Here is a 22,363-nt window from a genome sequence, read left to right as displayed (position 1 = left end):
GTATCACCGACACCTTTCATGTGTCCCTCTTGAAACCCGTATACATGTCCCGGTTTTCCGAGTCACCTGCCGGGACATCGGGTTCGTCTACGGACGATTACGAGGTGAACGCTATTTTGGGGTGCAAGGTGGTACGCGGCAAAAAGTTGTATCTGGTGGATTGGAAGGGTTATGGCCCAGAGGACAGGTCATGGGAGCCTGCTGAAAACATTCGGGCCCCACAGCTCATTGCTGCCTTCGAGCGTAGCGAGGCCCAAGGAGGGGGGGGCCCTAGGAGGGGGGGTAATGTTAGGTCTCGAGTTCCCGCTTCTGCACAGGGGGAATCTCGAGCCATCTCCGCTGCGGTCTCCCATTCTTATCCAGCCGCAGTGGAGTCTGCTCAGCAGGGACGTCGGTCCCAGCGTCTTGCTCAGTCTCACTCTGTACAGAGAGTTACTGCTGCTTCTTCAGCTTCTGCCATTAAAGCCAGTGCTGGTCAGCAGCGAGCAGACTTCTCTGGGACTAAGTCCTTGTCTGCACACACTGAGCATGCCCAGGGCAAGATCTCCCGTTGGAGATCGAGGGTCATGTGCTCAGGCCCTGCAGCACATTCCATTGGTCCTCTTGGCAGGTCTTGGAAGGGCAAAGTTTCTGTGGCCACTTCCTGTGCTGCAACTATATAAACTGCGCATGACCACACGGCCATGCGCTAGTGTACATTTGCATATGTGTGTTTGTTGTGAGTGCAAGTCGTCCTTGGATACCCCTTCCCTATTGAATGTCTGTTCGCGGAAGGTGTATGGTTGCTATCTAGCGCCCGACTTATCCTACAGCACGAATCACACATTACAGCGTCCAGTTGCTGTGACCGCCAGTACGGCGCCGTGCACTTCCTCTGTGCTTTCCTTACCCAAGCCTGGGTGGTTAGTGGCGTTCGTCAGTGCGGCACCGCATGCACTCTTGTGCTCTAAATATTGTTATTCAGCTTCCTTACACACCCAGTTGCGGTGTTGTGCCAGCAAGGGTCTAATCGGACTTCAATCCTAGTTGGGGTTGAGTTCGCTGACTACTTGCTCGCGCTCTATGTGTGGTACCGTGATCCTGTGACGCAACAGGATCGCTTCCTTCACGCTGGGTGAAGTTTAACCCACGTGTGTATACTTATGAGTACCGCCATATAGTCCGTCATTACTTGGCAGCAGGTTCCATCTCTGCACGATGGACCCCGGGCTGCGAACGCACCATACTCTATCTGTCTTTGTATTTGGTGCGTTCCGCTAGCCCTAACACCTGCCTGTTGTGTTCCTTGATCTTCATGATGCTACCTGTGCTTCAAGCAGAACCCTGAGACTATCACAGAGCAGGTTCATTTATACGGAGACTTGATTACACACATGTGGATTATATTTATCATCATTAGGAATTTAGGACAACATTGGATCATTCAGAGATCCACAATGTACTTCTGGAGTGAGTTTGCTGCACTGAAAGTAAAGGGGCCGAATAATATTGCACGCCCCACTTTTCAGTTTTTGAATTTCCACAAAAATGTAAAATAACCAATAAATTTCGTTCAACTTCACAATTGTGTTCCACTTGTTGTTGATTCTTCACCAAAAATTCACATTTGGTATCTTTATGTTTGAAGCATGATATGTGGGAAAAGGTTGAAAAGTTCTAGGGGGCCGAATAATTTCGCAAGGCACTGTAGATCACGTTAACTGTTTGCTCCCTCCTTAGGATAGCTATATCACACAATGTCAAGGCGCTAATGTTAAATATAAACGTAAAATCATTTTTAAATGCAGTGCTTGCCAATATAGCAGTGTAAATAGGCAGTGGCTATATGTAGAATGGCCAGTTTTGGTGAAACACTGTAGTCCAGCACATTTTATTACTTGTTGTTCATTTAAGTGCATGTACAATAATTAAATCTGGTTGATACAGTGAAGTGTATATACTCTATGAGGGAAATAATTCAGAGGAATAATAATAATAATAATAATAATAATAATAATTTTATTTACTGTATATAGCGCCAATGAATAATGCATTAATGCATACTAATAGAGGTCTCCATCAAAAAACACAGAGGAAAGTGGAACTATAGATGTCACTGAAGAAAAGCATGGACCTCAAATACAAATTTTGTACCATAGCCATAGGTAAAAAAAATAATAGGTCAGTCTCCAAAAATTACACATTGCAATGACATATTGTTCAAGAGACAATGTGCCCAAATTGAGACAGGGATGTGATTTGTCACATACCATTGGTGGAAGGTATGAAGCCTATGGATGACGTTTAAAGGAGTATGAGGACACCAGTTTTTCTTTTTTGTGCGTGTGCAATACAATAGCCCTACCCAAAATGAAATAACTTTTGGAGATACAGTCCTGTTGTGATGAAGAGTGCATGTCTTTAAGATACAGAAAATTTCCCCTCTTGAATTTAAATTGTTAAAAAGGGCTTTTTGGGCTATGTTAAAAAAAAACAGTGAGTGTGGCTAATATGGGGAATCCTAACATTGTGTAAATTATTCACTATTGTCAAGTGTGAAAAGCAGAAAAGAAGGCAGTCAGCAAGTGATCACAAGTACGAAATGGGATATAACCAGTGAAATCCTAACAATGAGTACAATCCGCACTATTATGATTCCTCATATTAGACTCGCTCTGTTTTTTGCATGGCTCAAAAGAACCCCTTTTACAGTGTTTCTCTTAAAAAAAATATGTACGGTACATGAAAATGTATTTTTGTTTGATAGCTTTAAGTTTTAATAGGTTACCTTACCTGAATCACACTTCCCATATAGGAGGCAATTGCTGACATTGCTATACATACTATTCCATAAAAGGCACCTAAAAAAAAAAGCCGTTGGTGAAAAGATCATTCACTGTCTTTTGATGGGTGAATTTCCTTATATTATTGGGTATTCTAATATTTTTGTGTTTGGTTGGTAACTTTTATACATTCTTTTGTTTATGATTCAGGGTTTGGACGCGTTCTTGGTCTTCAACATTTATTGACTGTGACATAATATACTCTCATGTACATCTCTCAGCACTTTACTGTTTAATTATGCCAATTAACAGTATGTTAGGATTCTGTGTACACTGTGTATCTGAGTTATTGCACTATGTTGGACTCACCCACTTTACGTTTCTTAGTGTCTGTGCAGTTGTTTTTAATACGCGTAATTGCGGAGTTTTTTGTAAATGAGACCTTTTTTCATTCTATACTCATCTTGTGCATCAGTTCATGGATTCTTTTTTTTACAGAATACACAACTGCCAATCTAAGTAAGTTCAGGAGATTAAGGAGCAGTCAAATTGTCTTCTTCGGGTAATCGTTCTTTCAGATGTCATAAAAAGTTTGAAGGGGGCTTCTTCAGAAAAAATAACTTTACCCCAGGGCCTCTTTCTGCAGTCCGATTCCTGTACTTCCTAGAAAATGATTTTCTCTGATGAAGCCCCCTTCAGACTATTGGTACATTTGGAATAATTATTGTCCGGGGAAGAAAACATGAGTGCTACTATGAATCCTGTGTGATGTCAACAGTAAAGCAACCAAAGACTGGAGACCATGCTAACTCACTCTTGCCTAACAACATTGTCATGAATAAAGAATGGTATCTAAACATCATCCAAGAGCAACTTCTCCCAACGATCCAGGAGCAATTTGGTGATGGACAATGGTTTTACCATCATGATGGAGACCATGTCGCATGGCAGAAGTGATAACTAAATGGCTCAGTGAACTAAACTTTTGAAATTTTAGGTCCTTGGCCAGGAAACTTCCCAGATCTCAATCCTTTTAAGAACTCGAGGACAATCATCAGACAGTGGATAGACAAACAAAAACAATGAAAATTGTGATAAACTTCAGTGATCAGGAAAAAATTGATTGCCAGAAATCAGGATTTGGCCCAGAAGGAGATATCCAGTATGTCAGGGTAAATTACAGAAGTCATGAAAAATAAGGGACAGCACTGTAAGTATTGTGTTTTTTCATAAACTTGATGCATTTGTCAATACAAGTGTAAAAACTCATGAAATGCTGATAATTGTACTTCATTTACCATAGAAACATCTGACTAAAGATCTAAGATCACTGTAGCAGCAAATTGTTAAAACTAAAATTTGTGTCTGTCTCAAAACTTTTGGCCACAACTGTATATTGATCCCACCTCAGCTCAGCATCTTATCTGCTTCTGATCAGACTTCATGTCAAATTGTATGCAAAGATCTATATGCAGGTGAAGCAGGAAATTATGACATCATCTGCCAACAATTAACACTGTTCTACAAAACTTAGAAAGTTTTTGTAATGGAGATATGAATACGTAAAATTGATATAATTGTGTGGTGCTGAACACAAACATTACATTTAAAATGTGGTTCTTGTTTGAAAGTTAAAGAGAACATTTAAATAAAAATTGTGACAAAATGGAAAATTGCGGTATTTGTACAGACCAGTCCTATACGATTTATGAGAAAGCGACTGCCAGTCTGTCAGTGGATTGGCAATCCGAATTCACACAAATAATCGCATTGCACTCACCACAATGTTATTAAATCAGGTAGTGTTCATCTACGAGTTTTTTTTCCCTCACCTCGAATTGGGGGTGAGGAAAAAAAATCACAACATCCTGCGTATAGCTGCTTAAAACGACTGAGACTTACCAATGCAAGTCAATGGTGAGAAAAAAATTTAAAAATCGCATGGCACACGGATCATGCATGTGCCGTCCAATTTTTACACACCCATCTCATAGCAAACCTGACATTCCATCAGCCGAGTACAGTAAATTCACAGCGTTAATCGTCAGAAAGATGTCAGTGAGATATATAATTATTGCAGTGTGTTTGTAGTTTATTGTACTTATATTTATCTAATAAATAAAGAAATAAGAGACAAAAAAGGCATAATAACACAGGCAGCTGTGAGCTGTTATTTATAGGCTGGGAAGCTTCATGATATTGGCATCTTATCAGAATAATAACACCAGCCCCCCGCTGTCTGCTTTACCTCAGCTGGGTATTAAAAATAAGGGAGACTCCATGCCATTTGTTTCATTTAATTTTATATTCATTAGCCAAGTACAAGTACAGTAAACTACACACCCACTGCACTAACTATATATCTCACTGACATATTTTGTGCTATTATCTAATCATCTATCATCTATCTATATATCTATAGAAGATTGTTTTATTAACTCGAAAACTAGATTGCATACGCATGTCATACGGATGGTAGGTGAGGAAAAAACGCACACTCGCATAGCACCCACATGGCATTCGGATGCTAGGTGAGGAAAAACCGCATGACACTCTCCAACTTTTCTGGCTGAAAATCCAAGTGACCGAAACCTTTCAACAGCATCAGCATCTGCTTGTGAATATAATGGTGGAGATTGGTGAGCTGTTGTCTCCCTCCATTACCATTCAGCCTGTGCTCCTGAGACTCACTGCAGCTGATGTGATGAAGTCACTAGATTGCACCTGCTGTCAGGAGCTTCAGTGCACATGTAAGGAGGAGAGCCAGATTCGGCATGCCTATTCCGGGATGAGTCTGGAACTATCGGTGCTGTCACCCAGGTTGCAGGAGGGGAAAGTTTGGTGCCCCGGACAGACCTTTGAACTGGAGACTAGGGGGTGTGAAGGGTATAAGAGGGGAACAGCACACGGGAACGAGAGCTCGTTTGGTGGGAAGCTGTAGTGTGCGGAGGCAGAGTGAGAGTTCTCCCACGCTGTACGGTCAGGACAGAGTAGGCTCAAGTCAGAGAAGCTTACAGAGACTTACCGGAGACTGTAGGAAGAGATGTCTCTGAGATCCCTAACCTCCACTCCTGCAGTGCCACAGAGTGTGAGTGAGCCCTCCCCACGACCAGACCACAGAGGGCGCAGTTCTAGACTCAACATCACGGCCGTGAACCTAATGCGGTCGTGGAACGTATACTCTCCTGCCTCTGCTATCGTTATGCCGATGCTAAAAAAGGACCCATTGAGGAACCAGGACCTGCAAAAGAACTTTCCAGGACCCCCTGATGACACCGGAACCCAGGATCCATCTGAGACCAGGACGATGCTGGATACTTCAAGCGTTCAGGCCGGAACGCCACCACTATCTTCACAGAGACTGATCTTCAACACCGCCGGACTGATTAGTTTAATAGCTTTAGTACTTTATTCAATCCTACATTGCCCCTGCTATACCTATGCCCACCAGACACAGTTTTACAATCCCCATCTCCCTCATTTACCCTCTCCCTGCGTGGAGTAACGCTGTACCATTAAAATCCCGTTAACCCTTGTTCTGCCTCCGATCATTACTGCATCCTGGTGCCTGCTCACAAACATAGAAAAGACTGGAGTAGCGTGCTGAGGAATGGGATCGAGGTGAGTAGTATTTGTTTTTTTTTTCATTTTTTTTTTTATTATCATTCACTTGCTTGGGGAGTTGTGGCCATAATCTTGTGTGTAAGGATCTATGGGGCCATCATACTGTGTGGGTGACTCTGGGGGGTCCTTCATACTGTGTGGGGAGATATGGGGTCCATCATACTATATGGTGAGCTGTGGGGTGCATCAGACTGTGTGGGTGGCTGAGGTGTCCATCATACTGGTGTGGGAGGCTCTGGAACAAACATTTTTTGTGGGAGGCTACGGAGTATCACAATGTGTGGGTGTTTTGAGGGTCCATCAAAATGTATGTGGGGATCTGTGGGGGCATCATATTCAGTGTGATGAACCCACAGTACCCTGCACAGTGTGAGGATGTTGTTGGACCACTTGTGGGGATTTATACTATATGGAGACATCATAATGTTTGTGGGGGGTCCTGTGAGCTATCATGCTGTGAAGAATTATACAGTGTGGAGGGTATTATATGGTGTTCATGGGATGTAAGTTATCAAACTGTGTTTGGGAAAGCTAAAACCATCACATTGTGTTGGGAACTGTGCATGCATCATACTTTGTGTGTAGGAGGTTGTGGGGACATTATAATGTTTAGAGTACTGTGGGGACGGATATTGCACTGTGTGGGGAGCTAGTGGGACATCACACGGTGTGTGGGAAGCTGTGGGAAAAACCATACTGTGTGGGGGTGACTAAGGGCATAATTTAATGTGTGGCAGGCTGAGGTGTCATCTTCTGTATGGGGAAAGCTGTTGATCATTTTACAAGCCTGAATAACAGTAGTAGGATTCTCTACTTTTACAAACTTTATATAAAACAGTAAATTGTATGGTGTTGATAAGCTGCTACTGATAAGAATACATGTTACCATATGCCCTATTGTAACATGTATTAGTAGTAACAGCTAGTCAACAAAGTTAATTCTGCTCAATATTAGGCAATAAAATTAATATGAATACATAATAATGATTTGTTAATATTAAATAAAATTAATTTCAGCCTATTGGATCTGCCCTCTACGACATGAACGGCATTTCATGTGACACCTAGGGAAAATATTTGTCCACCACTGTTCAATTCCTATTTAGATGTCTTCTCCATTATTTGCACTTAGTGATGACTATGAGGAGTGTTTTCATCAGGATATTGCTGTCATTGAGAAGCATTAGAAAGACAAATGGTGACCTGCAATGTTGGCAGATTACTACTAGATAAGCAGAGGATGCGCTCCAGAAACGGAGCACAAGCGAAAAACAAAAATACGTATTTGAAGGATGAACGTGTAATTTCTTTGTAATAAAAGAAAATCTCATTAAACTTCACATTCTCTCCTTTTTCCCCACTGTGCTTTCCAAATATGAACCAATCTGACATTTTTAATGTCATTTCCGTGTTCAGCATCCAAAAAAGTACGTGAGATTAGTTAGTCATATCTCCAATACAAAACCTGAAAAAACAATGTCATCAAGAGAGGACACTGACCTTCACTATCACCGCATTTTAATGATTTACTCTTTACTGCCCATTGTTACTGGTCCAGATCCACTTACAAAACAAGGTGCTGGAGGAAAGTGATTCCTTTATCTCCAGACACAAACCATAAATTTACAGCAAATGTACTCTATAATAAAACTTTAGAGACTCACTCATTCCTTTTGATATCCATGACAGCTTTCTTTCAGAAAGATTTGTGTATGGCTTTATCAGGTCTTCTACAGTGACTGCAGCCAGCGAATTGATACTTGATGACACTGTGCTAAAGAAAGCAACATTAACATTAAAGACTGCAATAAAAGAAATCAACAGGAGCAGCTCTGTGCGGTAATCTTCATTATGTGTGAACATATTCACATGTTTATCACTTCAAGCAAAATAGATATGACATACATCACTTTCATTACATGGAAACATCGCGCCCAGACAATAGTGGAAGGCCTGTAGCAAAATATAAAAATGTCAAAATTTTGCATAATGTTACAAAAAAATCTGAAAAAAGCCACAAAAGTGAGTCTGGCCAAAAGATGACTTATCATTTGCCATAAATATGTTTTTGTTCATTTATTTAAATCAGGTATCAACGTTGCTGTTTTCTGAATTTGGCATTGTTATTGTATTCCTGTGCTTCTCTATTACTGAGATATGTCCATTTCTTCCATGTATGTAAATTTGGTCTGGTCAGCTAAGAGGGCATGGTCCTCAAATCTTCTCTGTAAGGCTCGCGTCACACTACTGTAGAATGCGAGTGCTATGCAAGAAAGCATCTGGCACTTAGCCTCTCTCTTCCCACTTGTCCTGTAGCGGTGGCAAGTGGTGTGATAGTTGTGAAGGGTTGATGTCATCTTTGTATTGTCAGGTGACATCAAGCCCCAAGGTTGGTAATGGAGAGGCGTCAATAAGACGCCCCCATTACTAACCCCATAGTCACATTGTAAGAAAACACAGACACCCAGAAAAAGTCCTTTAATTGAAATAATTACACAAACTCCTTTAATATTCCTAATTAAACCATACTTATGACCTTGCCCATTCCCCTGATGCCCTCGTCATCTGCAAAAGAGGTAAAAAAAACAAACAACAATATCCGCCGGAAGAAGCTGAAAGCGAAACGCGCGTCGGGGTGAGGGGATGCCGAGCAAGAACATGTGACCTTGGTCAGGTTACTGTTACTTTCACTTTCAAGAGGATAACTAATTTGGGGCATTACAGACCATTTTCTCCATAGCTATTGCACTACCACTGCATCTGATTATGGGTGATATGTACTCTGACTTTGGTACTGTTATTTGTCCTTCTCCTTTATCGGCATACAGTTTAAGAGGATACTGTGTTGATATAGTTCACATGCAGCCTCATATTGGTAACCATTTGTATTCCTAAGAGCTATTTACATTGAGTGCAGTCCCATATATTTGAATATATACAGTATATACTTCTTGGTGTGTTATATAAATTCGGATTTTTGACTTATAAATTTCATGTTTTTTTGATTATTTGTACCTAATTTGATGTGATAGCTCCCTTTTTTCCGCTTGGTGTCCCTAGATGGTATTTTGCTTGTTGTATTATATTTTTAATTGAATAAAGTTCATTTTTAACATTTATTTGTATTGGATCTCTTCATATTCCCATGAGTATTATACATATATAGGAGTTTTTGGTTGTCAAATTTTTATATATATATATATACATACACACGTGTGTGTGTTTTGATGAATATTTCCTTTTAACCCCTTAGTGACAGAGCCAATTTGGTACTTAATGACCGAGCCAATTTTTGCAATTCTGACCACTGACACTTTATGAGGTTATAACTCTGGAACGCTTCAACGGATCCCGCTGATTCTGAGACTGTTTTTTCGTGACATATTGTACTTCATGTTAGTGGTAACATTTCTTCGATATTACTTGCGATTATTTATGAAAAAAACGGAAATATGGCGAAAATTTTTAAATTTTGCAATTTTCAAACTTTGTATTTTTATGCCCTTAAATCAGAGAGATATGTCACAAAAAATAGTTAATAAATAACATTTACCACATGTCTTCTTTACATCAGCACAATTTTGGAAACAAATTTTTTTTTGTTAGGGAGTTATAAGGGTTAAAAGTTGACCAGCAATTTCTCATTTTTACAACACCTTTTTTTTTTTAGGGACCACATCACATTTGAAGTCATTTTGAGGGGTCTATATGATAGAAAATACCGAAGTGTGACACCATTCTAAAAACTACACCCCTCAAGGTTCTCAAAACCACATTCAAGAAGTTTATTAACCCTTTACGTGCTTCACAGGAACTGAAACAATGTGGAAGGAAAAAATTAACATTTAACTTTTTTTTGCAAACATTTTAATTCAGAACCATTTTTTTTATTTTCACACGTATAAAAACAGAAATGTAACGATAAATTTTGTTATGCAATTTCTCCTGAATACGCCAATACCCCATATGTGGGGGTAAACCACTGTTTGGGCGCACCGCAGAACTTGGAAGTGAAGGAGCGCCGTTTGACTTTTTCAATGCAGAATTGGCTGGAATTGAGATCGGACGCCATGTCACGTTTAGAGAGCCCCTGATGTGCCTAAACAGTGGAAACCCCCCACAATTTACACCATTTTGTAAACTAGACCCCTTAAGGAACTTATCTAGATGTGTGGTGATCACTTTGAACCCCCAAGAGCTTCACAGAAGTTTATAACGTAGAGCCGTGAAAATAAAAAATCGCATTTGTTTACACAAACATGATCTTTTTGCCCCCAAATTTTTTTTTTCACAAGGGTAACAGGAGAAATTAGACCACAAAAGTTGTAGTGCGATTTCTCCTGACTACGTCGATACCCAATATGTGGGGGTAAACCACTGTTTGGGCACACCGCAGAGCTTGGAAGAGAAGGAGTATTTACTTTTTCAATGTAGAATTGTCTGGAATTGAGGTCGGACGCCATGTCGCGTTTGGAGAGCCCCTGATGTGCCTAAACAGTGGAAACCCCCAACAAGTGGCACCATTTTGGAAACTAGACCCCTTAAGGAACTTATCTAGATGTGTGGTGAGCACTTTGAACCCCCAAGTGCTTCACGGAAGTTTATAACGTAGAGCCGTGAAAATAAAAAATCGCTTTTGTTTACACAAAAATGATCTTTTCGCCCACAAATTCTTATTTTCACAAGGGTAACAGGAGAAATTAGACCACAAAATTTGGTGTACGATTTCTCCTGAATACGTCGATACCCCATATGTAAGGGTAAACCACTATTTGGGCGCACCGCAGAGCTTGGAAGGGAAGGAGTGCAGTTTTACTTTTTCAATGTAGAATTGTCTGGAATTGAGATTGGACGCCATGTCGCGTTTGGAGAGCCCCTGATGTGCCTAAACAGTGGAAACCCCCCACAAGTGGCACCATTTTGGAAACTATACCCCTTAAGGAACTTATCTAGATGTGTGGTGAGCACTTTGAACCCCCATGTGCTTCACAGAAGTTTATAACGTTGAGCCGTGAAAATAAAAAAAAAAATCGCATTTTTTCTACAAAAATGATCTTTTTGCCCCCAAATTTTTATTTTCACAAGGGTAACAGGAGAAATTGAACCCCAAAAGTTGTTGTCCAATTTATCCTGAGTATGCTGATGCCCGATATGTGGGGGTAAACCACTGTTTGGGCGCACGGCAGAGCTCGGAAGGGAAGAAGCGCCGTTTTGGAATGCAGACTTAGATAGAATGGTCTGTGGGCGTTATGTTGCGTTTGCAGAGCCCCTGAGGTACCTAAACAGTAGTAACCCCCCACATGTGACCCCATTTCGGAAACTAGACCCCCCAAGGAACTTATCTAGATGTGTGGTGAGAACATTGAATGCCCAAGTGCTTCACAGAAGTTTAGAATGCAGAGTCGTGAAAATAAAAAAATATTTTTTTTTCCACAAAAAAGATTTTTTAGCCCCCAAGTTTTTTTTTCACAAGGGTAACAGGAGAAATTGGACAGCAAAAGTTGTTGTCCAATTTATCCCGAGTACGCTGATGCCCCATATGTGGGGGTAACCCACTGTTTGGGCGCACGGCAGAGCTCAGAAGGGAGGGAGCACCATTTGACTTTTTGAGCGCAAAATTGGCTGTCGTGTTTGGAGACCCCCTGATGTAACTAAACAGTGGAAATCCCCCAATTCTAGCTCCAACCCTAACCCCAACACACCCCTAACCCTAATCCCAACCCGATCCATAATCCTAATCACTAACCCTAACGATAATCACAACCCTTACCCCAAAACAACCCTAATTTCAACCCTAACCATAACCCTAATCAAAACCCTAAATCCAACACACCCCTAATCCTAATCTCAACCCTAACCTCAAACCTAACCCTAATCCCAATACACCCCTAATCACAACCCTAATCTTAACCCTAATCCCAAACCTAACCCTAATCCCAAGCGTAACCCTAATACCAATCCTAACCCTAACCCTAACCCTAATCCAAACCCTAATCCCAACTCTAACCCTAACTTTAGCCCCAACCCTAACCCTAAGGCTACTTTCACACTTGCGTCGTTTGGCATCCGTCGCAATCCGTCGTTTTGGACAAAAAACGGATCCTCCAAATGTGCCCGCAGGATGCGGTTTTTTGCCCATAGACTTGTATTGCCGACGGATCGTGACGGATGGCCACGTCGCGTCCGTCGTGCACTGGATCAGTTGTGTTTTGGCGGACCGTCGGCACAAAAAATGTTCAATGTAACGTTTTTTTGTACGTCGCGTCCGCCATTTCTGACCGCACATGCGTGGCCGTAACTCCGCCCCCTCCTCCCCAGGACATAGATTGGGCAGCGGATGCGTTGAAAAACTACATCCGCTGCCCACGTTGTGCACAATTTTCACAACGTGCGTCGGTATGTCGGGCCAACGCATTGCGACGGCCCTGTACCGACGTAAGTGTGAAAGAACCCTAACCCTAAATTTAGCCCCAACCCTAACCCTAAATTTAGCCCCAACCCTAACCCTAGCCCTAACCCTAGCCCTAACCCTAGCCCTAACCCTAACCCTAGCCCCAACCCTAGCCCCAACCCTAGCCCTAATCCTAGCCCTAACCCTAGCCCTAACCCTAACCCTAGCCCTAACCCTAGCCCTAACCCTAACCCTAGCCCTAACCCTAACCCTAATTTTAGCCCCAACTGCTGTTCTCCTCCCAGCCGGCAGATGGAGACAGATGGCGGGCGCACTGCGCATGCGCCCGCCATTTTCTTTTGCCGGCGGCCAGGAGGAGCAGCAGGAGGACCCAGGGACACAGGTGAGTATAATAGGGTCCCCGAATCCCCCTATTTCTCTGTCCTCTGATGTGCGATCACATCAGAGGACAGAGAATTACACTTTGATTTTTTATTTTTTTTTGCGGTCGCCGGTAAACAGTTAATTACCGGCGATCGCAAAACAGGGGTCGGTAAAACCGACCCCGATCATGTTCTTTGGGGTCTCGACTACCCCCGGCAGCCGAGACCCCAAAGATTCTCCCGGTGCCGGCCGGCGGGCGCACTGCGCATGCGCCCGCCATTTTGAAGATGGCGGCGCCCACCGGGAGCCACGAGGAGCACCGGGGGAGATAGGTGAGTATCGGGGGGCTATCTGGGACCCCTTTTCTCTGTCCTCTGATGTGCGATCACATCGGAGGACAGAGAAATTAAAAAGAGATTGCGAGTTTTTTTTTTGCGATCGCCGGTAAACGATTAATTACCGGCGATCGCAAATGCGGGGTCGGTAAAAAAAAACCCCGAATCATGTTCTCTGGGGTCTCGGCTACCCCCGGCAGCCGAGACCCCGGAGAAAATCCGACTCTGGGGGGCGCTATTCACTTTTTCCACAGCGCCGTTAATTAACGGCGCTGTGCTTTAAGTACCCTTAGCGGCCGCCGTTAAAAGGCGTATCGGCGGTCGCTAAGGGGTTAAAACAATGTGTAAATGACAGAGAATTGCTGTATTGTAGTGATGAACGAGTATACTCGTTGCTCGGGTTTTCTGGGTGTCCTCCGAGTATTTTGGCGTGCTTGGAGATTTTTTTTTTTTTTTTACGCATCTGCATGATTTGCAGCTGCTAGCCAGCTTGAATACATGTGGGGATTCTCTAACAAACAAGCAATCCCCACATGTATTCAAGCTGTCTACCAGCCACAAATCATGCAGCTGCGTCGACATAAACCAAATCTCTGAGCACGCCGAAATACTCGGAGACCACCCGAGCATGCTCGGGAAAACCCGAGCAACGAGTGTACTCGCTCTTCACTAGCTGTATGTAAAAGCTCATGTTAAAAGCGCATTGCAATCGGATAGCAATTGCACTGCATTCAGATGTAAATAGGATGCTTGGTGTGAAAATCATCTTGTACTTGCATGACACTCGCATTACACTCCTGCGACTTTCGGCAGGGAGACTCGGATCTTTTCATACGTTTAATGTGACTCCGGTCTAAGTGTCTAAATGTGGCTCACACCCCATTGAATAACTTGATGACATTTACATACAAGAAAGAGGGGCCATATCTCAGGAATGAAGAGGAGCAGGAACAAGAAACAACTGTGCAAGATTCCGCAGAACAGGGGCAATTCTTTATTAATGGCAAGTGACAGGTCCTCTTTAAAGAACAACCATTAGTAATACTTTTCTTATATCACAAATTCATGTTTTAGCATGGTACCTCAAAACTGGCTCATTTGTGAAAAGTTACAGACAATAAAAAGAGGTAAAATTAGCTATTTTCTATGAAATCATGGAAAGAAATTTGTAATTGGTCAGTATTTTATAATTTGTATTTGTATTGTATTGTATTGTATTGTATTGTATTGTATTGTATTTGTATTGTATTTGTATTGTATTGTATTTGTAATTGGTCAGTATTTTACCTCAGTGTGTGTAAGCCAAAACCAGGAGTGGGACAATCAGAGGAAAAGTATAATAGAAACACGTCACCACTTCTGTATTTATCACCCACTCCTGGTTTTGGCTTACATATACTGGGGTAAAATACTGACCAAATACTTAATGTGTGAACGTGGCATAACACCGATTTATTACACTGTGGCAGATTTTTTTCCCAGAAATTTCTGTTCCATTTAGGCCAGTCTCACACGTCCAGATAATTCCGGTACCGGAAAAATCGGTACCGGAATTATCCGTGTCCGTGTGCTCACGTGGCACAATAGTGTGGCACACGTGCGGCATCCGTGTGCCGCCCATGTGCCGACTGGGTACCACATGCACCGTGCAGGAGACAGCGCTACAGTTAAGCGCTGTCCCCTGCATCTGGTGCTGAAGCCGCCATTCATTTCTTCTTTTTTTTTTTGGTGTTTAAAAAAAAGATCCCTATGGGAGGTGGAGCCGCATATTCATCACTGTAATGGGTGGCACCACGTGACCGCTCATACAGGAGAAGCTGCGGCGAGAAGAAGCAGGAAGGGAGCCGGGTAAGTATTTTATTAACAGCGGGGGGGGGGGAGGAAGGGGTTGGTGCGCACAGGGGGTGGGAGGGGGTTGGGGACAGGAATCTTTTTTTTAAACACCAAAAAAAAAATTTTTTAATATCTTCTCTCCAGCGAACACTGCTGGAGAGAAGAAATGAATGGCGGCTTCAGCACCACGCTGTGTAAATACCAATACTGTGGAATTGCAAAGGAGTAAGCGCTTTCCCCCCGAAAGCGCATACTCCTTTGCAATTCCACAGTATCCAATACTAGATGAATGTGAACATAGCATTCCTGGACTTTTACGTTCCTTTAAATTTGATTTCTGTTGAGAACCCTTAGAACAACTACATTATCCATATATAATGGAGTGCACTTTACCTGCCTAGCAATAGCGTACAATAGTCATTTAGCCCTAGTGTATATTTTGCTGAAAAAAGGACCGCAGTGTCTGCATTTTATGATAAATGCCCCATCATTAAAAGACAATGCAATAAATTTAATTTACACTGAACATAATCCATCCAACATGTAAAGCCCTGGAGTAGTTATATCCATGATATGTTGATAATTTGGTCCGGAGATAAAATTAATTCATCGATTTTGTTAATCACCTTAACAATAATTCATGGAATATGCAATGTATGACTAAATATGGAGAAACTCAAATTTTTGGGTTGATGCGATTTTAGCTAAGGAAGGAATACTTTAGTATGAGCGAACGAGCACAGAAAACGTCTTGGCCGAGCAGGCTTGGGTGTTATCCAAGTATCTGGGCGTGCTCATTTATCATGTTCGAGTCCCTGCGGCTGCATGATTTGTGGGTGTTAGACAGCCTGAACATTAATGTTTGATGACCCTGGTTTAAAAGATATAGCCTCTATCCCTCCTATGGTATTTTAGCAGGTGCCGTATTTTGAAGGAGATGCTAGTGCAAGGATGTTTTTTGAAGAAGAAAAAAGATAATGGTGACTGGCTGTAAAATAGAAATTATAAATGTGGCCACTGTTCAATTTGTTCCCAATTCGTTCCTAAAAAACCTTAATTGCAGGTGCAGGTGGAGAGGAGTTTTTCGTAAGAGATTATATTACCTGTGAAACCCGTTTTGTTGTGTATGTGACTTTTTGACCATGCTCTCAACTTTATATCAGAAAAACAATTACATTCTTACATTGTCTGTTTTAGGGAACATGTTCGTTCTGCTTTCACTAAGGCTGTGCTAGATTAATTAACCATGTTTGTCATGGATCTGGTAGTAAAATCTTAGCTTTTGCTGGGTTGAAGAAGGTGGATCACTTAGCTGATGGCTCACAGAGACATTATAAATTGCTGCAGATGGAGAATAGAACTATTGGTAGATGTAATGCACTTGACCTTTGGGTTTAAATGAAACAAAAAAAACGATTTTGCAGTATTTCTATAAATAGAGTTTATACTTATAGGTATATTTTGTATAGTACTATATTTGGTACATACTTTCTTGTATTTTTATGCGTTTGATTGTTCCTAGATGATTTTGTGATGTTAATGTTTTTGGGTGATTTTTATAATTGAAAAACTTGTGTTACTCTCATGGGGCCTTGACAAAGCATGTGTTCACGCGAAACAGAATTGGCTGATGGGGGTGTCATCTGCCCTCCACAATTTATTCTTGTTTCAAATAAATACGCCCATGCCGCTAAGGCATTGGATGCCTTATTTAGGAGGATTTCATGGAGGTTGTTTCTGTAGTTGTCCTGTGTATTTGCCTGCACATAAACTATACAGTACCGGTGAGAATATAATTCTCTAGCTGGTAATAAATTAGAAGGAACATATTATTTGGAATAATAACGTACTCACCTTAATGTGCCACAATATGCACAAGCCACAAAAAGTCCAGGCACTCCGGGATAGTCTCGAAGAATGTCAAGCACTAAATATGGCATAAGCTGCAAGAACAAAATTGACAGAGTGATGGTATAACGGTATACTAAAAACATGACAAGAACTTCACACCATTTTCTTAATATGTACTTATCATGAAATAAACCAAAATATTTCCTATGGTAAATAGCAAATTGTTAAAATTAACAGTATGAGTCACACAAGTGTTCTACCTTAACCAGACCATAAAATATTTTTTGCAATGCTGTACCGGTGCCAAGATAAGCCTGAAGCTGAGTGTTGACTAATCCCTTCAGTCATATATTAAAAGGTAATTGAAATGAATAAATGTCACTATAATCTTTGTATTTAGGCTCTTCCTGAGTTAGGACGGATATACTGGCTATATTTTCTGAGTTAATATTAGGCTATGATCACTCAAAGTTTTTGGACAAAATGATGAGTTTTTCATGTTTCAAGAAACTCTTTTTGGGGGAGGTTTTTGGAGACGTTTTTCTTTCCCTAAAATATTTGTTGGAGCAGTATTGAATTTGGAATGCATAATAAACTGGTGGGAAAAAACAAAAGGCAGCACTGATCAAATCATTGAAGGAAAAGTCCTTTAATCCAAACTTTAGGACATTCACAGTGGCATGCAGGTGAGCGATGGAGGTGTGTGGGGGAAAGGTGAAACCGTTTTTCGCCCTTGCCCAGCACACCTCGCTGGCTCAACTGCAAGAAAGTCCTAAAGTTTGGATTGAAGGACTTTTGCTTCAAGAATTTGGTAATTACTGCCTTTTGTTCTTTACCACCAGTTAATTATGCATTCAAGTCTTGGCACATGCACCACCACAATAAATCCTGCAAAAGTTGCTTTATACAGTTCTACGAGATACAAATTGAAAATTGAAGCGTGAAAAGACTGATGCCTGTATACTTCTAGCTTCTAATTCCTTCATTGAATTTGGAATAGTTTGGTTCCATTTTTATTTTTACAGTCTTTGGATTTGACAGTGCCTTTTTGGATCAGGATCTTCTTCAAAGGAGTTACATGCACTTTTTATTTTTCAACCAAACTTTTTCAAAACATGTTCAGGAAAGAAAAATCGGTCAAAAATCTTCTCATATGAACATCAAATTGGATTTCCTATAGAAATTAATAGGAAGAGTTTTCCAAACATTTTATTGCACTTTTTGAGGGGCATTTTGGAACAGATACAATAAAAAATTAGTAAAAAAATCTGAGTTGGAATGTAACCTAAAAAATACCAGTATTTGTATGTGACTCTGTGACTCACAGGAGAAGCCTGTGAACATCTGGGCTGGTATGCCAAGAAAATAATTTTATATTAAAGGGAACCTATCACCAGCCAAAATGCGATTTACCTGTGGATAAAGTGGCAATCTGCAGGTAAATAGCATTTAAATCATGTTTGGCAGGCTTACTGAAAATTCAGCTTCAGAGAAAATTAAGTTATATTCTCCCTGCATCAGGGTCATGCAGTGGGCTGTTACAGTCACAGTGAATGTCCTGTTATCCCCCTACCTGTTCCCTGACTGTCCACCAACTTTACAGTGTGTGTGAGCTGAATATGTGTTCAGAGCAGGATGTCAGTCAGGATGCAGGTGGAGTGATAACAGCACATTCACTGTGTAATGAGTGGTGACTAACGCCCCAATGACTGGAAACAAGCGGCTGAAGGAGAATATTTCTTCATTTTTCTACTTGTTCTCTTCTTTTTATCTTCTTCAATGAACCAGCTGGTGTGATTAAAATGATATTTACCTGCAGATTACTAATATATCTGCATGTAAATAGCATTAACCCCTTAGTGACAGAGCCAATTTGGTACTTAATGACCAGGCCAATTTTTGCAATTCTGACCACTGTCACTTTATGAGGTTATAACTCTGGAACGCTTCAACGGATCCCGCTGATTCTGAGATTGTTTTTTCGTGACATATTGTACTTCATGTTAGTGGTAACATTTCTTCGATATTACTTGCGATTATTTATGAAAAAAACGGAAATATGGCAAAAATTTTTAAAATTTTGCAATTTTCAAACTTTGTATTTTTATGCCCTTAAATCAGAGAGATATGTCATGAAAAATAGTTAATAAATGACATTTCCCACATGTCTACTTTACATCAGCACAATTTTGGAAACAAAATTTTTTTTTGTTAGGGAGTTATAAGGGTTAAAAGTTGACCAGCAATTTCTCATTTTTACAACACCATTTTTTTTTAGGGACCACATCACATTTGAAGTCATTTTGAGGGGTCTATATGATAGAAAATAATGCAGTGTGACACCATTCTAAAAACTACACCCCTCAAGGTTCTCAAAACCACATTCAAGAAGTTTATTAACCCTTTACGTGCTTCACAGGAACTGAAACAACGTGGAAGGAAAAAATGAACATTTAACTTTTTTTTGCAAACATCTTAATTCAGAACCATTTTTTTTATTTTCACAAGTGTAAAAACAGAAATGTAACCATAAATTTTGTTATGCAATTTCTCCTGAATACGCCAATACCCCATATGTGGGGGTAAACCACTGTTAGGGCGCACCGCAGAACTTAGAAGTGAAGGAGCGCCGTTTGACTTTTTCAATGCAGAATTGGCTGGAATTGAGATCGGACACCATGTCACATTTAGAGAGCCCCTGATGTGCCTAAACAGTGGAAACTCCCCACAAGTGACACCATTTTGGAAACTAGACCCCTTAAGGAACTTATCTAGATGTGTGGTGAGCACTTTGAACCCCCAAGTGCTTCACAGAAGTTTATAACGTAGAGCCGTGAAAATAAAAAATCGCTTTTGTTTACACAAAAATGATCTTTTCGCCCACAAATTCTTATTTTCACAAGGGTAACAGGAGAAATTAGACCACAAAAGTTGTTGTGGGATTTCTCCTGAATACGTCGATACCCCATATGTGAGGGTAAACCACTGTTTGGGCGCACCGCAGAGCTTGGAAGTGAAGGAGCGCCGTTTTACTTTTTCAATGTTGAATTGGCTGGAATTGAGATTGGACGCCATGTCGCGTTTGGAGAGCCCCTGATGTGCCTAAACAGTGGAAACCCCCCCCCCAAGTGACACCATTTTGGAAACTAGACCCCTTAAGGAACTTATCTAGATGTGTGGTGCGCACTTTGAACCCCCATGTGCTTCACAGAAGTTTATAACGTAGAGCCGTGAAAAAAAAATCACATTTTTTCTACAAAAATGATTTTTTGCCCACAAATTTTTATTTTCACAAGGGTAACAGGAGAAATTAGACCACAAAAGTTGTTGTGCAATTTCTCCTGAGTACGCTGATACCCAATATGTGGGGGTAAACAACTGTTAGGGCGCACCGCAGAGCTTGGAAGAGAAGGAGTGCCGTTTTACTTTTTCAATGTAGAATTGGCTGGAATTGAGATTGGACGCCATGTCGCGTTTGGAGAGCCCCTGATGTGCCTAAACAGTGGAAACCCCCCCCAAGTGACACCATTTTGGAAACTAGACCCCTTAAGGAACTTATCTAGATGTGTGGCGAGCACTTTGAACCCCCATGTGCTTCACAGAAGTTTATAACGTAGAGCCGTGAAAAAAAAAAATTGCATTTTTTCTACAAAAATGATCTTTTTGCCCACAAATTTTTATTTTCACAAGGGTAACAGGAAAAATTAGACCACTTAAGTTGTTGTGCAATTTCTCCTGAGTACGTCGATACCCAATATGTGGGGGTAAACCACTGTTTGGGCGCACCGCAGAGCTTGGAAGAGAAAGAGTGCCGTTTTACTTTTTCAATGTAGAATTGTCTGGAATTGAGATCGGACGCCATGTCGCGTTTGGAGAGCCCCTGATGTGCCTAAACAGTAGAAATCCCCCACAAGTGACCCCATTTTGGAAACTAGACCCCCCATGGAACTTATCTAGATGTGTGGTGAGAACCTTGAATGCCCAAGGGTAACAAGAGAAATTGGACACCAAAAGTTGTTGTCCAATTTGTCCTGAGTATGCTGGTACCCCATATGTGGGGGTAAACCACTGTTTGGGCGCACGGCAGAGCTCGGAAGGAAGGAGCGCCGTTTTGGAATGCAGACTTTGATAGAATGGTCTGCGGGTATTATGTTGCGTTTGCAGAGCCCCTGATGTACCTAACCAGTAGAAACCCTCCACAAGTGACCCCATTTTGGAAACTAGACCCCCCAAGGAACTTATCTAGATGTGTGGTGAGAACTTTGAATGCCCAAGTGCTTCACAGAAGTTTAGAATGCAGAGTCGTGAAAATAAAAAATATTTTTTTTTTCACAAAAAAGATTTTGTAGCCCCCAAGTTTTTATTTTCACAAGGGTAACAGGAGAAATTGGACTGCAATAGTTGTTGTCCAATTTATCCCGAGTACGCTGATGCGCCATATGTGGGGGTAAACCACTGTTTGGGCGCACGGCAGAGCTCGGAAGGGAAGGAGCGCCTTTTTGGAATGCAGACTTTGATAGAATGGTCTGTGGGCATTATGTTGCGATTGCAGAGCCCCTGATGTACCTAAACTGTAGTAACCCTCCACAAGTGACCCCATTTTGGAAACTAGACCCCCCAAGGAACTTATCTAGATGTGTGGTGAGAACTTTGAATGCCCAAGTGCTTCACAGAAGTTTAGAATGCAGAGTCGTGAAAATAAAAAATATTTTTTTTTCCACAAAAAAGATATTGTAGCCCCCAAGTTTTTATTTTCACAAGGGTAACAGGAGAAATTGGACTGCAATAGTTGTTGTCAAATTTATCCCGAGTACGCTGATGCGCCATATGTGGGGGTAAACCACTGTTTGGGCGCACGGCAGAGCTCGGAAGGGAAGGAGCGCCTTTTTGGAATGCAGACTTTGATAGAATGGTCTGTGGGCATTATGTTGCGATTGCAGAGCCCCTGATGTACCTAAACTGTAGTAACCCCCCACAAGTGACCCCATTTTGGAAACTAGACCCCCCAAAGAACTTATCTAGATGTGTGGTGAGAACTTTGAATGCCCAAGTGCTTCACAGAAGTTTAGAATGCAGAGTCGTGAAAATAAAAAATATATTTTTTTTCACAAAAAAGATTTTGTAGCCCCCAAGTTTTTATTTTCACAAGGGTAACAAGAGAAATTGGACCCCAGAAGTTGTTG

General features: G+C 41.3%; 1 protein-coding gene across 1 annotated transcript in view; it reads right to left on the bottom strand.

Annotated features, from left to right (window-relative positions):
- Positions 1–22,363, bottom strand: part of LOC138675777 (sodium-coupled monocarboxylate transporter 1-like) — a 126,760-nt gene that overhangs the window by 58,286 nt on the left and 46,111 nt on the right. The window contains exons 8-10 of the mRNA XM_069764296.1: positions 17,184–17,272; positions 8,051–8,160; positions 2,773–2,840 (exon numbers count right to left, since the gene is read on the bottom strand). Of these exons, the coding sequence (XP_069620397.1) occupies positions 2,773–2,840; positions 8,051–8,160; positions 17,184–17,272 (267 nt within the window). The remainder of the gene's footprint in view (positions 1–2,772; positions 2,841–8,050; positions 8,161–17,183; positions 17,273–22,363) is intronic.

This window comes from Ranitomeya imitator, chromosome 4, assembly GCF_032444005.1.
Source record: "Ranitomeya imitator isolate aRanImi1 chromosome 4, aRanImi1.pri, whole genome shotgun sequence".
Taxonomy (NCBI): domain Eukaryota; kingdom Metazoa; phylum Chordata; class Amphibia; order Anura; family Dendrobatidae; genus Ranitomeya; species Ranitomeya imitator.
Note: the sequence above shows the minus strand (reverse complement) of the source record. Positions and strands in the feature narration are given on the sequence as shown.